The sequence below is a fragment of the Cupressus sempervirens genome, chromosome 5 (assembly GCF_028749045.1).
Source record: "Cupressus sempervirens isolate cs-2001-9-10 chromosome 5, ASM2874904v1, whole genome shotgun sequence".
Lineage (NCBI taxonomy): Eukaryota > Viridiplantae > Streptophyta > Pinopsida > Cupressales > Cupressaceae > Cupressus > Cupressus sempervirens.
Genome location: NC_143122.1, coordinates 939,322,105 through 939,341,461, shown reverse-complemented (window position 1 = coordinate 939,341,461; position 19,357 = coordinate 939,322,105). Strand labels below are relative to the sequence as shown.

Below are 19,357 nucleotides of genomic sequence, written 5' to 3'. Positions count from 1 at the left end.
TGTAAAGCTTGACATTCATTAGTAGAGTGATCATGAAATCTATGATATAAACAAAAAGAAAGAGTTTTTAAGTGTGGACTACATTTATTTTTGCATTTAGGTTTAGTAATCATCTTAGAATGAAGGAGTTTAGGCAAAAGAACTTCTTGGTCAAAATCATTTATAGTTTCATCATGTTTTGAAGTTTTATTTAAGATGTTAATTAACATTGATTTTTTGTTGAGGATTAAATCCTATTCTGCAAGAATGCTCATGCCCCCCATTCTATAAGTGCATTTGAATTCATTGTTTATGCTTACTACATGCTTCACTATTGAATCCTTGTTTAACTAGGAAATGATAACCAGGACCATAATGAGAAACCATATCAGAAGGAATCAATGGAATTTCAATAGTCACTATTTCATCATTAGTAGGTTTTATAGTTTCATTGTAGATAGAAGTAGAGACAAAGTTGTTACAAAGAGCTTTAGAAGTAAAAACTCGTTCAAAATATCTTTGTGGCTTCATAAAATCAAGATCATAAACCTTGTACTCTCCAATAAAGGTAGGATTAAAATCCAAGGTTCCCCAATCATCACCAAGAAGAGCATTAGAGGAAGAAGGATTACTATTAGAAATAGGAGTAGTGTGGATATTTAGACAAGGATTTGGTGCATCATCTGCATGAAGTGTGTACATCTTGTTGTTATGTATAAACTTGATTTTACGGTGAAGGGTGGAAGGGATAGCATGCATCTCATGCAACCAAGGTCTACCCAAAAGAAGGTTATAATTGAGAGATCTAGGCATAACATGAATAGGTATATTCAGGATGACTAGACCTACTTTGATAGGTAAGGTAATGATTCCCATAGTGCTCTTAGAAATGTTAGCAAAGCCACGTATAGGAACATTATCAAGTTGAATAGTTGAAAGATTGACTTGAATTGCTTTGAGCATGTCCATGCTACAAACATTAAGCCCATATCCATTATCAATCAAGGTCCTTTGAATGATACTTTTATTGATAGTAACAACCACCATAAGAGAATCATATTGGTTTGAACTTCTTTAGAAGGTAAATCCTTTTGAGTAAAAGAAATGTCAGGAACACTCGGGGTAGTATGCATACATTGTAAGAAGTGATTGATGTTCTCTTGATTAGGAGGTGAAGTGGGAAAAGTTGCTAGAGATTTTTCCAAGGCTTCATAGTAGGTAGGTGAAGTTTGACGAAGCTCCCATAAGAAATCCTAGCAGGGGTATTTTGTAATTGGTGTATCAAATCATACTCCTTGCTAGGAAGATGGGCTGGAGGAGAAAGAATGGGCTGAGAAGGTAGCAATGAAGTAGAAAACAATGGATTAGGTTGAAGGTTACTCCTTGTACAATATGTGTGAGCTATAGAATCTTGGTCATGGAAAGAATCTAAAGATTACATAGGTTTTCCTTTGATAGTAATGCGAGGACAACCTTTGATACTCAATAAAGGTTCTGAATAAACCATGTTAGTTGTCTAAATACTACCAAAAAATTTAGATGAAGGAAGCAAAGAAAACATCCTAAGAGGAGATGAGGTAGAATCTTGATTCTCCATAAGATCATCACTAAAAGGGAGAGCATTAAGGAAAGTCATATCATTCTCCACTAATACCTCATCATTAGAAGGAATCTCAAATGAAGGTAAAGCATTTATAATGTCGTCTTCTTTCACTAAAATGCCTATATAAGGAGAGCATGTTTTAGAAAAAGAGTTATGATCATGTATGAATATGTCATCCCTTAATAAATTACCCTCTTGTATCAAAGCTTCTTCATGAGGAGGGAATAAATCAATATCGTTATCCAAGGGTTCATCCCAAAAAGTAGATTCATTCACATGGTTTCATGAGGAACAGAGTAATCAACATCCAAATACAAAGGTTCGTCCCAAATAGGAGGATTATCATCCCTATCAATAAAGCACACTGTAGGAGCGCCATAATTCACTAAAGCTTGATCTTGAAAGGGGGAAGAAGGTAAATTATATTCTAAAGTAGGCTCATATAAAGGACATATTAGGAGAAAAAATTAACATCAATCCTCAACTCATGTCCATAAAGAGAAATATGAGGGAGAGATAGATTAAAGTCATGTTCTTGCTCTAATATATCCTTACAAGGTAATTCAAAAGAGGACAAAGCAACATCACACACACTAGGAAATATCATTTTAGGTTTATCATTATTGCAAATAGTGGAAAATGAAGGCAACTATGCACACACGCTAAGGTAAAAGTCAATTGGAGAAGTTGTGGAGGAGAGTGAAATAAGAATATGATGAATGGAGATCTTATCTGAACCATTTTCATCCTCTCTACCATGTACCTCATTAGGGAATCTATCCCCTTTTACAATAAAAATTTCATCAAAGTATTCCAAACAAGAATCATACATATTGAAATACGAAAAGCATGAAAATGTAAATGCTTTTGTATTTTTAAAGAAATTTTACAATATTTTTGAAACATATAAATAAAGAAATCTAATTAACATGCAAGATCTAACACAAGATGCAAATCTGACACCAAAAAGAAAGAGTTTTCTATCGCACTCACCAAACTGAATAGTGAAGATGAACACACAGGATAATATAAAGAGAAATCTAACAACCAAAATACTGTATAGAATCTAATTCCACAAAAGAGTGAGGGTAAGCATGTTGGGTTCACCAAAATGTATGGGGTAAAAATATGGTTGATGAATAGGGTTTAAAATAATGTACATGAAAGAGACCCTAAACCCACATTTTACACATACATATATATTCTTATGATATGGATAGTAAATCTAGATGTCTAATATTGAAATGAAGAAATAAAGGTACTTACCTCTAGAAAAGAACATGCTAAAAACCCTATCAAATAGTCTCAAAAACTATTGATTTTCATGCTCCATAATTGAAACTGCGAGATCTACAAAACCCATAAATCTTTTTTGTTTCTGAGTGTAGGTCGACCTTGACCTAGGATGACAAAGTTGACCTTGACCTGCACTACTCCGATTGAAATTTTGTTTGTGGATTCTGAAAGTTCAACGAAAAGGGTACTCAAATATGCATTGATATTCATTGTTCCACACCTATACCTGCAAGAAAAATGGTTGTTTGTTGGATGGGGGGTTTTCCTTAGTCAAAACCTTACTTGGAATTAACCTTGAAATATAATTGAAATAATGTATGCATAAACAAAGTAAATGGAACTATTCACTTTGCTTATGTGGAAATCCTTGAGGAGAATTTGAATCCTTAAATCCACAAGTATGGATTCTCCAAATATATGTAGGATGTCTCAAATCAATTGCATTAGATCTTCAACACCAATCTTGAATGTATCTTGGATTAGGAAGAGGCTTGAATGGAAATGGATGAATCTTCAACAAGAGGGCTCCATAGAGCTTGAATCCTTCAATGGCTACTAATGGATCTCCTTGATGAATTGAATGCTTGAACGCTTAATGTATAGTAGATCTTCACTTCATGTAGGTGGATGCTCGCATAATAATCAAATAGCTTGTGGATGTCAAAATGAGGGAAGAAGGCTTCCTTATATAGAGATCTAGGGCACAAACTTCCAGAGAAGACCGACATTGGAGAATTAAATATCAATTAACTTTAACCCCTAGAAATGGACCTAGATTAAATTTAATTTTAAATTTTACCGTTTCAAAGAACAAAATAGCCAACCCAAAAGCAGGAAAAAAAATCTTTTTGAAACCCAAGCATCTTGGGTTGCATTGTTATCCTGCATGTTTTCCTTCTTCTTAGTTCCTGCCGAGTTGCAATGCCTTGCATTGCCGAGTTTTCTATATTTGTCGAGTTCACAATTGCTACCGAGTTATCCTATGGTTATCGAGTTCCCTGGGTTGCCAAGTTCCTTTGGCTACCAAGCTTGTTCGGTTGCCGAGTATTGCTGAGTTCGCCAAGTTGCAGCATTTGTAGGATTCTTCAATTGTCGAGTTGTCTATTTGTGGCTTCTAGTTGAAGTCGACCTTTGTTTTTAATTTAGTGATAGGTATTTGTTGAGAGCCGGCTTGTGGCTTATTCTAGCATTTAATATGAGAGTTTATTTTGGTTGTAATTACAACATGCCGACTTGTTGCTGTGCATGTATTTAAAGAGATCTTTGGTAGAATCTTAAGGAGGAATTGTGAGAGAGAATTCTAGATGTAGAAGCATAGTAGGAGTAGAAGTAAGTTGAGATTCAAAGTTTTATCATTGAAGTTTGAAATTGAATTGTAATGTGGTCGAAACCCAGATGACCTTATAGTTAGGCATGTATCTAATTATCTGAATGAATATATGAAGGCATATGCTCTTCTATCTCCTGAGTTTATTATTTTGGTGTTTGTTTTCCATTATGTTTACTCTTGCAAGCGGTTTGGATACTTGGGTGTTCCTTTGGCCCTGGTTATCTCATCCCTCTCTACATCAGGTGGTATAAGAGCTTGAGGTTCATCCTTGTGGAGATTGGATTATGTAGAACCCTAAGTTGATTTGGGTTGTAGGGTTGCAGATTTACGGATTTGACTTATAACTTGCAGAGGGTTACGATCTTGCAGGAACTTGATTATAAAGATGGTTCGAGGTAGAGGAAATGCTGACAATGTCATGTTGGATACATTGAGACAGATTGCAGCTAGATTAGATGTTGTTGAGACAGCCCATAGAAGAGGAGTGCATCTTGATGATGTGAGTGATGATGAAGCAACAACACCTAACCCTAATCCAGAACTTGACGAAGATCAAGGTGAGGTAAGGTTGTTGAGAGTATTGTCTAGGGAAAATTTAAAGCTTGATGTTGAAGTTGTTCCTTATGATGGAAAATTGGATACCAATGTTGTGCTGGATTGGATCTCTGAAATTGAGAATTTCTTTAAGTACGAAAACTCCTAATAATAGGATGGTGAAAATTAAAATTTCAAGATTGAAAGGACATGCCTCACTTTGGTGGGAGCATTTGCAAATTGATAGACAAAGGAGAGGAAAGGACAATATCAGGACTTGGTTGAAAATGGTGAACAAGGTAAAGAACATGTTCATTCCTACTGATTACCAAGTTAGCTTGTTGAGAAAGGTGCAAAATTTGAGACAAAGTGACGTGACTGTGAAGGAGTATACTAGGAATTCTATAGATTGGACATCTGATCTAGACATGTGGATGATGATGTTGAAAAAATTGCAAGGTACAAAAATGGATTGAGATCTAGGATTCAAGATGAGATAAGTTTTGTGAAATTGGAAAGTGTGAAAGAAACATACCAATATTCCTTGAAAGCTTAGGAGATCTTGACAAAGAAGTATGAACAAAGGCAAAGAGGTAGAGGTGGTAGATTCCAGAAAGGTAGAGGTAGATCTTATGGAGAAGGTGGCAGATCTGATAGTTCTATGCAAGATAAGGGCAAAATTAAATGGAAGAATGATGATAAAGGCAAGACTAAGTGGAAAGGTGGTGATTCCTACCGAAGAGGTATTGGTTCGTACCTAGGAAGAGATAATTCTTATTCTAGAGGTGGTTTTTGTGGTAATTGTTTTAGATGTGGTAAAGAAGAAAATAGATATTTTGAATGTAGATCCTCTGATAGTAGGCAAGGTAATAGAAATGGTGTGGTTCAAGGAGACACCGAGGGTTCACCGAGTGGGCCTAAGGCTAGAGAAAATCTGATGGTGAGAAGAACCTTATGTAATAAAGGGAAGTGATGAGAAACCTGTCCTAAGAAGAAGTCTTTTTAAGCCCAAATGTAAGATGGCTAGAAAATGTTGCAAGGTGATCATTGACAATGGAAGTTCTACAAATTTGGCATCAGAAGAATTGGTTACAAAGTTGTAGTTGTAGAGGTTGGAGCATCCTAAACCTTATCATGTTTCATGCATCAAAGATGACCATAAGATATTAGTAAGTGAGCAATGTATTGTGAAGCTCAAGATTGGATATTATTTTGATGAAGTTCTATGTGATATTATGCCTATGGATTGTTGTTATATTCTATTGGGTAGATCTTGACAATATGATAGATATGCTATATATGATGGAAGATTGAATCAATATACTCTTTGGGTGAATGGAAAAAAGAAAATGTTGCTTCCTTTGATTGAAAGGCTAAATGAGGTTAAGTGTACTACTGAGAGAATTTGCATGATTAATGGAAAGCAATTTGAAAAGGAAATGAAGAAGATTCAAATCCGTTTTGCTATAATCCCTAGGAGACTAAGTTGTGCCAATAGCAACCGGGTATCAGAAAATAGTGCTAACCAAGTACCAGTCAGTAGTGACCGAGTCATAGAAGCTAGTGGTAACTGAGTGACACTAGAAATTGGTAGTATTGACCGAGTGCCAGTGAAAATTTCTAAGTTGTTGAATGAGTATAAAGATATAATTGTAGAGGATATACATAATGGTTTACCTCCAGTAAGAAGTATAAGTCATTGTATGGATCTGATTCCTAGAGCTAGTTTGTTGAAGAAAGCACCATATAGATTGACACCTACTGAAAATGAAGAACTTAATAGACAAGTGCATTAGTTGTTGGAGAAAGGTTTGATCAGAGAAAGTTTGAGTCCATGTGCTATACCTATTGTATTAGCACCTAAGAAGAATGAAGAATGGAGAATGTGTACTAATTCCGGACCTATTAACAAAATCACAATGAAATATAAGTTTCCTATGCCGAGGATGGATGACATAATGGATTGTTTGAGTGGAGCAAATTATTTTACCAAGATTGACTTGAAGAGTGGCTATCATCATATCAGAATCAAAGAAGGTGATGAATGGAAGACTACTTTCAAAACAAAAGATGGTTTTTATGAATGGTTGGTAATGCCTTTTGGTTTGACTAATGCACCTAGTACTTTCATGAGGTTGATGAATGAAATTCTCAAGAGATTCTTGGGTGAGTTTGTGATTGTTTATTTAGATGATATTCTGATATTCAGTAAACCTAAGGAAGGAGATTTTGAACATGTTAAACAAGTATTGCGGAGATTGAAAGAGGAAAAGTTGATGATTAATTTGAAGAAGTGTTTTTTTAATGCAAGAGAAGATTATGTATTTGAGATTTGTGATTCCAGCTGATGGTTTGAAGATGGATACTAAGAAGGTTAAAACAATTTTGGAGTGTCCTACACCTGAGAATGTGGGTGAGGTAAGATCATTTTATGGTTTGGCTAGTTTTTACGAGAAATTTATAAAGAATTTAAGTTATGTCTGTAATGCTATGATTGAGACAATGAGAGGAGATAAAAATGAATTCAAGTGGACACATGGAGCTGACAACAGTTTTGAGACTTTGAAACAAAAGGTTGTTGAGTTACCTGTCTTAGTATTGTGTGATTTTAATAAGGTATTTCAAGTTGAATGTGATTCAAGTGGTAGTGCAATAGGAGCTATATTGAGTCAAGAAGGTAAACCCATTGCTTTCTTTAGTGAGAAGTTGAATGATGCTAAAAGAAAGTATTTTGTGTATGATCAAAAGTTTTATGTTATTTTTTAAGAATTGAAGAAGTGGAGACATTATTTGATTCCTAAAGAGTTTGTTTTGTATATTGATCATAAAGCTTTACAATACTTGGGAAGTCAACATAAGTTGAATCAAAGACATATGAAGTGGATTGAGTATTTGCAAAGTTTTACATTTTTTATTACGCATAAGAATGGAGTCACTAACCAAGTTGTTAATGCATTGAGTAGAAGACGTTCTTTGCTGACTAAGATGAAGGTTGAAGTTCTTGGTTTTGATGAAATGAAATAGTTGTATGATACTGATCCTGATTTTTTTGAGATGTGGAGAGAGTGCGGAGCACCTAGTTTGACAAAACAACCAAGTAAATTTGATGAATATTTTATTCAAGAAGGTATTTTGTTTAAGGGTATTCAGTTGTGTATTCCTAAGAGTTCTATGAGATTGAATTTGATTAAGGAAAAACATAGTGGTGGATTGGCTAGACATTTTGGAATTGACAAGACACTAAGTTTTTTGAAAGAAAAGTATTATTGGCCTCAAATGTATAAGGTTGTTCAAAAGTTTGTAAAGAGTTGTGGAGTTTGTCAAGTTGTGAAAGGAGTAAGTCAGAATATTAGTTTGTATACACCTATTACTATTCATGAGAAACCTTGAAGTGACATTATTATGGATTTTGTTCTAGGATTGGCTAAAACAGTAAAGGGGTATGATTCTATATTTGTTGTTGTGGATATATTTTCTAAGATGGCTCATTTTATACCATGTAAGAAGACACCAGATGCTGAGATTTTCTTTAATGAGATTGTTAAATTGCATGGATTAACAAAAAAAATTATTTTTGACAGAGATGGTAAGTTTGTTGGTTACTTTTGGAAGACTTTGTGGAAGAAGATGAGTACTGAGTTGAAGTATAGTTTTACTTTCCATCCACAAATAAATGGATAGACAAAGGCTATGAATAGAAGCCTGGGTAATTTTGAGATGCTTAATTGAGAGTGCAGCACATAATTGGGAGATGGTATTAGCACAAGCTGACTTTGCATATAATAATTCTATAAATAGGAGTCTAGGGAAGATACCTTTTGAGATTGTTATTGGAATGCAGCCTAGAGGAGTATCAGATCTAAGGGATATTGCTGGTGAAGAAAAGAGAAGTGATGTAGGAGAAGAGTATGCTGATATCATGGAGTCTTTGCATAAGGAAGTGAAACTGAAGTTGGAACAAAGTAATTAGAAGTACAAGGAGAATGCTAATAAGTCTAGAAGACATCATGTTTTTGAAGTTGGTGATGTGGTAATGGTTCATTTGAAGAAAGAAAGATTTCATGTTGGAACATACAATAAGTTAAAAATGAAAAAGTTTTGACCTTATAAAATCTTGAAGAAGTTTGACAATGGTAATGCCTATGAAGTTGAGTTACTTGATGACATGGATATATTTCCTATAGTTATTGTTGTTGATTTGTACAATTATCATGAGTCGGATGATGAAGTTGTTGTATCAAGTAATTATCCTAAGAAGTAGATTGAAGAGGTTGAACAAATTCTGGATCAGAAGGTTGGTAAGAGTACAAGAGGAAAAGATTACTATGAGTATTGGGTAAAATGGACGAACAAACAAATGGAAGATGCTACATGGATTTCCCAATTTGAGTTGGATTCAACTCAGGTTGTAACAGCTCAATGATTCAGGAGAATCATTTATTTCAACTCAAATTGTCTAATGCAAAAGCATCATGGGTTGCAATGCTATCCTGCATGTTTTCCTTCTTCTTAGTTCCTGCCAAGTTGCAATGCCTTGCATTGCCGAGTTTTCTATGTTTGTCGAGTTCACAATTGTTGCTGAGTTATCCTGTGGTTGTTGAGTTCCCTTGGTTTTCGAGAGTTGCCGATTTGTCGAGTGTTGCCAAGTTCCTTTGGCTACTAAGCTTGTTTGGTTGTTGAGTATTGCTGAGTTCGTCAAGTTGCAACATTTGTGGGATTGTTTGCCGAGTTGCTTGTGTGTGATTTCCAGTTAAAGCCAACCTTTGCATTTAATTTAGTGATAGGTATTTGTTGAGAGCCGACTTGTGGCTTATTCTAGCATTTAAAATGAGAGTTTATTTTGGTTGTAATTGCAACAAGTTGACTTGCAGTTGTGCATATATTTAAAGAAACCTTTGGTAGAATCTTAAGAAGGAATTGGGAGAGAAAATTCTAGAGATGGAAGCATAGTAGGAGTAGAAGCAAGCTGAGATGCAAAGTTTGATCATTGAAGTTTGAAATTGAATTGTAATGTGGCCAAAACCCAGAAGGCCTTACAACTGGGCATGTATTTGATTATCTGAATGAATATATGAAGGCATTTGTTCCTCCACCTCCTGAGTTTGTTGTTTTGGTGTTTATTTTTCGTTGTGTTTACTCTTGCAGACGGTTTGAATAGTTGGGTGTGCCTTTGGCCCTAGTTATCTCATCGATCTCTGCATCATATATATATATATATATATATATATATATATATATATATATATATATATATATATATATATATATATATATATATATATATATATATGGACAAACACACACATATATACATTTATGTGTATCTATATGTGTGTGTGTGTGTGTGTCCATACATACATACATATGCACATATACATGTATCTATACACACATCTACATGTATATACACACATATACACTTAACTAGATTTTCAATTAAAATAAAATAAACTAGCATTTTATAGAATGTAATTTTATTTTTTAAAGTAGATAACAACTTTGTCAAATTTAAGATAATTAAATAAAGCATATTCTTAATCATTAAAATAAATGCATGATAACATGTTTAATAAAGAAGACAATTATTCATATTTCCACTTTAAAGAAGTTACAACAAATCCAATACATCTCTTGAAATGGACTTACAACATCTCTTACAAACTTTTTTCTCTACAACAAGGGTTACAATATAAGTATATACTATCCCTAAGGGAATTCTTGGCATTAAATACACTTGCACGTGACTAAATCACGAACTTTGGGTACTTTGAAATTATTAAGATATAAGCTTTATTATAAGGTACCTAACGTATAAATTTTGTGAAATGATCTAACTTAAGATAATATATCTTTACTAGAAACTATGGCTTGGGATCCATATTCCATCAAACTAATTGGTACACACATGGAAGCATATCTGATGCCTACTACATATTTTTTCCTTTAGAAAGACTAAGCCTTTCATTGGTTCTAGGTAAGTCATTAGATGAGAAGTATGTTCATTAGTTGGGGTCATTAGATGATAAGTATGTTCACTACTTGGGGAGACTTCCCGGAGGAAGTCAAGAACAAGGAGTGGGGAGGATGTAAAGTCTCTCCTCTCGAACACAAAAACAAATCTTAGTGTTTTGAATATGCCTTCTTATAAGAGATTAGAATGGTTAGAAGAGTGAGATGATGTGTTATAAAGGTGACATGTTCCTTGCTAGATTTTATAGGAATGATACTCACTTCTTCTTTTTGTGTCGTATTTCGAGGATAATGGATTTTGAAATAATAGCTAATAAGGTTTTGATTATTAATGTTGGTATTTTATATCCCTTTCTAGGTCAATGTGTGTAAAGTGATCCCAAGTCATTATAGTTTTGAATTCCTTCATAAAGAACTTTAGATTAGATATCTTATGTCGATACATTATGAAAGTTGATTTTCATTGACAATAACTTGATATTATATATTATGTTGGTTTTTTACACAATGTTGATGTCAATGTCATAGTGCTATCGCATGCTTAGTTTATGATAGTTGATTTGAATGATTAGTATTGTATTATATCACAGTAAATTACCCTCAAGAAGATTGTTTAAAATTAAGGATGGAACTTGTATTAACATTATAAGTCCTCTTATGAAGCTTAAGGCTAGGTATTAAACGTAAAATATTGTACGAGTAGTTCTATAAGGATAGCGTGTTGAATTATATTAATTGTTGTATTATGGTAGGAATTGATAAACTAGGTTGTAATGTTAATTATAATTTAAATGATTGTATTAGGATATTGTTGACCATTTTTGGCCCCCATTCAGCCCATCATTGATAACCGATCTGAGAGATCTTCAATGGGCTGGATTCTGATGTGGGTTAACACGCTTTTCAGTCAGGTTAACATCTCATGTTAACTCGAGTCCTTCATATGCCGAGCTAGTTTAATTCCTTCATATGTTGAGCTAGTTCAGCTTGTTCATGTGCCGAATTGGGCTCATTTTCCTTCATGTACCGAGTTGCAGGTTAACACATGTTTTCGCGCTGGGTTAACATTCTGCATGTCTCTTTAACCATGCATTTGAGAAATCTGTCGATCAATAATTCCATGCACGTGGCGGATCCTTATTATGTTAGATTGCTTTTGATCTAGCGATGGTCGTATTTTCACATCCTTTCTTGGGTCTCTTGCGAAGATATGATGGACGTTAGATTGTGAAGCATCTCGTGGGTATTTTGAGTGCATGTCAGTCGTCCGTGGTTACAAAGGAAAATATGCATCTAGGGTTGGGTTTTATTCACTTGTTGAGGAGATTTTCGCAACATCTTGGCTGTCCACATTTGAATGAAGATCTACATCAATGGTTCATGCATTTTCTGGGCAAATCAAATTTATTCCACACAGGTCAACTCTGTATTTTCACGACGTGTTAACTTGCGTGTTATCTCATCCCGCATTTTTTGATAGCAGCAATAATGGATTTGTTACGGTAATGGCACATCACCAAGACTATTCATTTAATGCAAAAGTAGCTCTTTAGGCCTTGTAATGCCAATGATGATTCTCTTCCATGTCTATTTAATGGTTTTTTCCATAATGATGATCTTTTAGCTGCCAAATTCTTTATTTGGCCTTTCTTTGCACTTCACTATAGCAAGTTGATTTCAAGATCAGATTTTACTCTGATATTCATTTAATGCTCTCTGCAACTTGACTCCATGTTTGGTTGAGGTTCAAACTTCATAGTCAAATCTGAGTTATGCCTGATCTATAAAAGTAGGTTGTAAATATTGTTTAAAGGTTCTTCTCCGTTTTGTATTTTTGCAGCAGCATTATGCTCTGCAACTTTTGTCTCTCATTAATGAAATCTCTATTCCTTACCTTTTCTTGCCATTCTGTTTACTAGTGAATGTATTTCCCTTGTAGTGAATGTTTCTTTTCCATTTTCTTGATTCATATGTTGTGTTAAGTATGTTAGTAGTTGTTGTATAGTGAAATTCCTTTCCTTTCAACACTTCAATCAATTCCAAACCTGCATATTGTTTCTTGAAGATAGAATAAAGCCAAGATTAGTGTATTCTGATGCTTTCATTGATGTGTAGTGCAATTACAGGCAGAGTTGTAACTAATATTTCTATCTTGGTGCATCAACCCCTTTCCCTTTCAACAATTTAGTTTTAGTTCCTTCTCCCTTCTCCTCCCCAGCAGTAGTTTAGGTGCACCTTGATAGTAAAGAAGCCGACCTTCTCCGAAGATTTGACCTCAGAGTGCAAGTCCCACACTTGGAGGTTGTTTCCATGTTACACAAGGTTACCTGAGATGCATTCCCTCAGGCAAGGGTGCAAGCTTTTGTGTCAACAAATACCTTTCATGTACTCTAAATGCTTAATATATTTAGATGAGTATTATGTTGAGGAAAATTTGCTTATTAGTTTCATGATGTAATTATGTTACACAAGTGAATTATGGTTGAATGATATATAGAGATAGCATGATGTTTTGTTTTCTCCCATGAATTGTGAATGTATGTTTGCTTGTATGAGATGAAATTGTAAATCACAATCTTACTAATTGATGGATATTATGAGCATGATTATTCTTGTTGATAGTATTAGATATTCACGTTGAATTTGTTTATGGCTTTTCTTGGACTATTGATTCTTTGATCCAATGTGTAGGGGATTAACCATGGAACCAAATTGGAGAATAAGTTTGAGTTAATGTGAATCTGTGGTACCAAGGATTTGCCTAATGAAGAGACGTAAACCTCATCGTATTGTGTTTAATTTGTAAACGTGGATTGAAGTATGATTGTTATTAATGGATTTCAATGTTTAATATTTGGTTTCCATCCCAAATGGACATGTCATTTGGCATTGTGATGTGGAATTGTTGTAGTGTCAATTGACACATGTAAGTGAAGTATAAATGACATGTCCAAATAATGTTTATAAAAATAAGACCTAACCTATATTGGTAACCTTGGGTATCACCTATATCAACCCCATGATTGATTGACCCATGAGTTGAGTCAAACCTCTTGAACCCGTAGGTGAGTTAGAAGTGGCTTTTTGGAGGGTTATACGGAACCCTAGGGGGTTGTTAGGGCCAAAATAACCTACCCTACTTATGATACCTTGGGTTGGGGGGTGTTTCTAGTCGAAAAGGTGCCCATACCCTATTTGCAAGCTTTCAAAGAAGGTGCCTTTGAAGAGTGACGAAAAATAGAGTAAGGAAAGCCATACTTCATGCCATACCCCTAGACTTCATCCCGATTATGAAAGGCGGGGGAGGGACAAGGAGTTATGAGGAAAAGAAACCCATACCTCATTTATGAGAGTTCGATGGCATAAGTATTTCATAGTTCATAGTATTCGAAGGATTGTTATTGTACCACATCAGTTAGCTTAAGTTCTATGATACTCACGAGTTCTATATTACTCCAGGTATCCAGGACAAGGGAACAGGGGATGGGAAATAAGTTACTGGGACGGATTTGTTTTTCTTGGTGCAAGGGCCGGCAGGCGACATCAATTAGAACATAGGAAAATGTTCAATATTCATATAAAACATGAATAAAACATGCTTATATAAAATATAGAATCTAAACATACAATGTTTGTGTCAAATAATTTAACTTTAGAGTTCATATGAGAGTGGAAATCAAACAAATTATCAAAACTGAAACATTAATTCTATAAGACAGCCAAATTTTGGGAAAACAAGCAATTAAGTTTTCCACATTCAAAAGATTGAAAACTGGAATCAACTGTGTACTAGTGTATTCAGAAGTGTGTCTTCCAAACATGCTTGGAGGTAGGAGAAATGATGATTTTGCGAGGAGGAGAGGAGGATATTTATTTCAAAACGGGAAGGCAAGCAACCGAAGGTGTGACTTTGATGCTAGGTACATTGTGTGGGAATTCCAGGGATCAAATTGAAGGGTTGAGGAAAACAATGAAGAGCTCTGAAAGAAAGTTGCGATTTTTATGAGTTCTTGAAATGGAGAAATCATTCAAGGTCTCGCTGCTCTTTTTGACTTAATTTTGTACCAGAATCTCTAATAGCACAGGAAAGACACACACACAGATACGCGGTAGGAAAGTAGAAAGAGGGTAGACATTCCAATCTGAAAAAACTAGCATTATCTTGGCAACTCTTCAGTCACCAGCAGCATGCCTCGTACTATGATGCTTGAATAAGAGATTGAGGTGTGTACTACTGTGATCCCGAATTATATGATTTCCTTTCATGAGCATATGTGTAGCATCAACAAATGAAAACCACCATCAACTCACATTCAAGCTACGCAAATGAGCATTTCACTTTAACAGGGATTCCTTCACTACATGGGAATGATGGGAAGATAGCAGCTGTAAACAAATTTCAATAAATTTCCTGATTAGAAAAACTTCAGCCAAGAGGAAGCCCTCTCCACCCGAGAATCAGGAATCTGCCCCCGTCACAGAATATTTTGTATACTGTTAAAGTCCATCGATTATTTAATAATGCTATTGGCTAAGTTTTCGTTTAGGGAAAGTGCAACTATTTATTGCCTATATGATATTGATTAAGGCTGTGATGTATAATACTATAGAAAAGATCTTATGAAACGCCTATTAGTTCATGTGCATTCTCAACAGCTAGTTTTGCACCAATAAGGCTTGTATCAGGAATGCAATTGGTGAATGCCAGTGGGTATGTTTGCCGATTTGTATGCTTAAAGTTGTATGATAAAGGTACAAAAGTGCAGTACTTCTTAGTAAAAGAAAGCCTCGTTTCTATTGAACCTCACACCATTTATCTTCTTTCTGAAAATCAGAAATTGGGCAGGACACATTAGGATGGTTAAAATTTGAAGTAGCTTCTTAACATAAATAATAAATGTATGTTTTACTGAAATTAGAAGACTACACCTTGGCATAAAATTGAAAGATCAAGATTGTGCCACAAGAAATAAAATCTAATTATAAAGTTCATCAGTTCCCTAGCCACTTTATTTGAAACCACAATAAACTGAGCCTTGGATAAAATTTGCATTCTTTTTACAGGATAGATTCCTCTATATTGTTACTCATTTTGTTGATATGTCAAAGAAAAAGAGAAAAAAAGAAGCATACATCAACAACTCTCAACAATGTAAAGCATTCTTCAAATAAACTTGTATGATATGCAACCAACGAATAGCCCACGTGAAGGTATATTCAAATCCAAACTTGTGGTTCCCCATTCTCAAGCAAATATTAATTGATACTAGAAGCAATTTCAAAATGTTGACAGGCCTCATAGAATACACCCTAAGAATAGATTTCCTCACTTATGATTGCCTAGTGTCAATTGCCCGCAAGGAAAATTTAGAAGCAATAGCCTTTTAATGAGTTCTCCCTCTAATTGAGCTGCATATCCAGGTATTAAATAAGCCATCAATTAGAAATATAGTGTTTGAGAAAGAGGGAGAACAATTTGTTACACTTTTGAATCCTTGGGTTGCCCTCAAGGAGATGACCACCAATTATCTTAATCGTAAAATAATAAGAAGCACTCCAGGCAACTCACTCATATCTACAAGCTGCATCAGCTCGTACGACCGTGCTCATTTGACATAAGGTTCGTTCCAAAGGGCTTGGAGTGAATCTATACTATCCCCTTTCATTTCAAAACAGTTTTATGTGAATCTATGACATCCTCTACATGAAGGATATGCTACTATTTATACAACACATTTATTATTCAGCTAGCTGATAAAAAAAGGAAAATTGAAGTTCCTTCTTCAGATACACATCCCTATTGCCATGCACACAATCAACTGTTAAGAACTTAAGATTGCAAGTCCAGGCTAACTTACACCATAAACGGTCAGACTCAGAAGTACAAACTTCAACAATTGTGGGCTTCAAGATGGTGTCTAATAGACCTAATTGATGTCTACTTGACCATGACTTAAAAACTTACACCCTATCCTCTTATTTAAGAACAGAAAATGGCATACTGTCCCCTTTCCGGGAAAGAGCATACAACATACTCTGTACCGATAAATAAGAAAAACTCTTGCTTTAGAAGCTTTACCCTCTGTTCACCACTTTCCACAAGCATGTTGTGTACCTGAATTTCCTAGCCCTTGCATTTAAGTAGATAGTAGGTTTTAGTGTTAGGCTTGAATCTTCTGTAGCTTTGGTATCTTTGTCATTGTAACCGAATTTTGCTACCAATAAATTTGTGGTTTTGGATATAGAATAAAAAAACAGTTCCTCTTCCATGGCGAATGTTCTGCTTTAAGGGGTACAGAAACACCAAATCAATGTTATGATAAATCGTAACTTACAACTCTTACCCTTTCTTGGGCAAATTCCCTTGTTACATAGAGGTAATATTATAGATTTCTTGTTATGCCTGGGGTTCCCTGAAAAGGATTTTATTCATATTTGAACACTGGGTGTGCATCAAAAACCCCATAATTACCTGAAATTGACAATACTTATATGATATTTATATAGGGTGTCTATCTACACAATCAGCTCTTGGTCTGTAATTATTGGGTTCTTGTTATGCCTGGGGTGCCCTGAAGGATAAGCTTGTGTTGATATTTGAGCCCTGGGTGCATGTGTGTCAAAAACACCATACTACCTGAAGTCTATAATCCCAATTTTGAAAATAATATTGGGTCTTTATCTATACAATGATGAATGAGTTGTTGCTCTCTGCTCTTCCATCCATCTCATCCTGATAATATTGCTTTGAAAAAAATCCAGGAGTAGATGTCTTTTCTACCCTTAGGGCAGCTGTTCCCAAAAGCCTTTTGATTCCACACTTCTGAATATCACAAATCATATTTCCCTTGCATTTTTTTTGGTTTTACAAGCGTCCTCATCTCAGCTAAGGTAAAACAAATAAACTGCACTCAACTGATTGCACCAAGGATACAATCCTCTGCCCCAGCTCATTATTTTACTGCAGTTTGGCAAAAGAATGAGACCAGGTCCTTAATATTCTAATATTAGCATTTGACAAAATACAGCTAATGTCGATGAGACGTGACATTTAGTTCATTTTATGGCCAAAATCACAAAGCCGTGATCTATTGGGAATGCATAAATGAAGCAGGGCACCAATAGATTTCAAGTTTCTCCTGCTTTGGATCAACAATACCAACATTGCAGGTCTGATCTAGTCATGAATTGTGATTTGAACCTCGAACTCAAAAATACATTCACCTCAATTTGAAGATTTTGATTCGTTCTCTATACATAAATACATATATTCACATGCATACATTAAGTGGAGCACCGAAAGGATTTCATTTTTCCTGTCTTTCAATCCCCGACGTCAGAATCAATGAACATACCACAACTTCAGCTCAGAACCTAGATATTCACATACCTTATTTCATCACCAGAGGGACTAGAGGGAACAGATCTTGCTAAAGTTGAATTGGATGTTTCAGAAACTTGATGAAAACCAGACCCACTTTCTCCTCCTATCCCAACAGCGAAATCCCCACCTAACCTTCTTGCCTCACAATCCCCACTTCTGCCCAATTTCAAGCCCTCCTTTCCCCCTTCCCCACAATCCTGGTTCTCAGCGCTAGTCCTACAAATTGGACACATGGGGTTCTTGTAGAGCCATGAATCCACACACCTAGCATGAAAACTGTGACTACACATCGGCAACACCCTGCACGTATCACCCCTCTCATACCCATCAAGGCAAACAGCACACTCTGTACGATCATAAACATTACCACTACCGTTAATTTTATCATTTTCTTCCATTGCAACAAGCTCACGTTCTCCATGTTTGTAAGAAGGAAGCTTCTGCACATCCTTCTCAGACATGCCGCCATTACTATTTCGGCTCATGACGCCACCAAGTCTAACGGCAGAAGAATTAGTCGGAGAAACTGAAGAAACCCCACCTCTGTTTGACCTAAAACTTCTTCTGAAAGCCCTTCCGACTATGCAGAGATGAATCAAAATGAGAACACCTATGCCCATGAACAACAATATAATAGCTATCACCACAGCCATCACCATGATCTGTGTTAACACGGTAAGCACACGACTGCTAGACATGGATCGTTCTTTGAATGAATTTTTCATACAATTTGTGTGATCCAGGTCTTGAAAATATCTGTTTTTAGGGTTTCTGAACTTTGCAGAGAGCCTGCCCATATACTTACATCAGCAAATACGCACCGATACGAGATCCGATGAATTTATTGGTTTTAAAATCCTACGTACAACGTCGACCTTCCTGATCTCTTATTTATTCATATTTAATCAATGGTTAATCGTGGAACGTCACCGAATGTTAATTTTCTTGAAGTCTGGGGTCACACGATGACCAGGTTAAATCCTACGTACGTACAAACCTGCCAAATTATTCCCATCTCTAAAGTTTCTTGATTGTACGTCGAAATTTAACGAAAATGACTTTTTAAATAAAATATAAAAAGCAGTAGTTGCTAAGTGATGATTTAAAATATTGTGTGATATACCCACCCAAACAAACTTAGTTGAACACCCTTTTATATGGGTCTGGGGTCATTATCTCTACTATCTCTTCCCGTATTGAATTGAAAATTTACCCTTCTCAACTAAATGTATTATTTAAAAATAAATTTAAAGCTTGAATT

General features: G+C 35.3%; 1 protein-coding gene across 1 annotated transcript; it reads right to left on the bottom strand.

The window, feature by feature from the left end:
- Positions 1–17,005: 17,005 nt before the first annotated feature.
- On the bottom strand, positions 17,006–18,997 carry LOC149559050 (uncharacterized). The gene has a single exon (XM_089833016.1). It carries the CDS (start codon positions 18,891–18,893, stop codon positions 18,087–18,089), a length of 807 nt encoding a protein of 268 aa, XP_089689142.1. The 5' UTR covers positions 18,894–18,997; the 3' UTR covers positions 17,006–18,086.
- Positions 18,998–19,357: the final 360 nt, after the last annotated feature.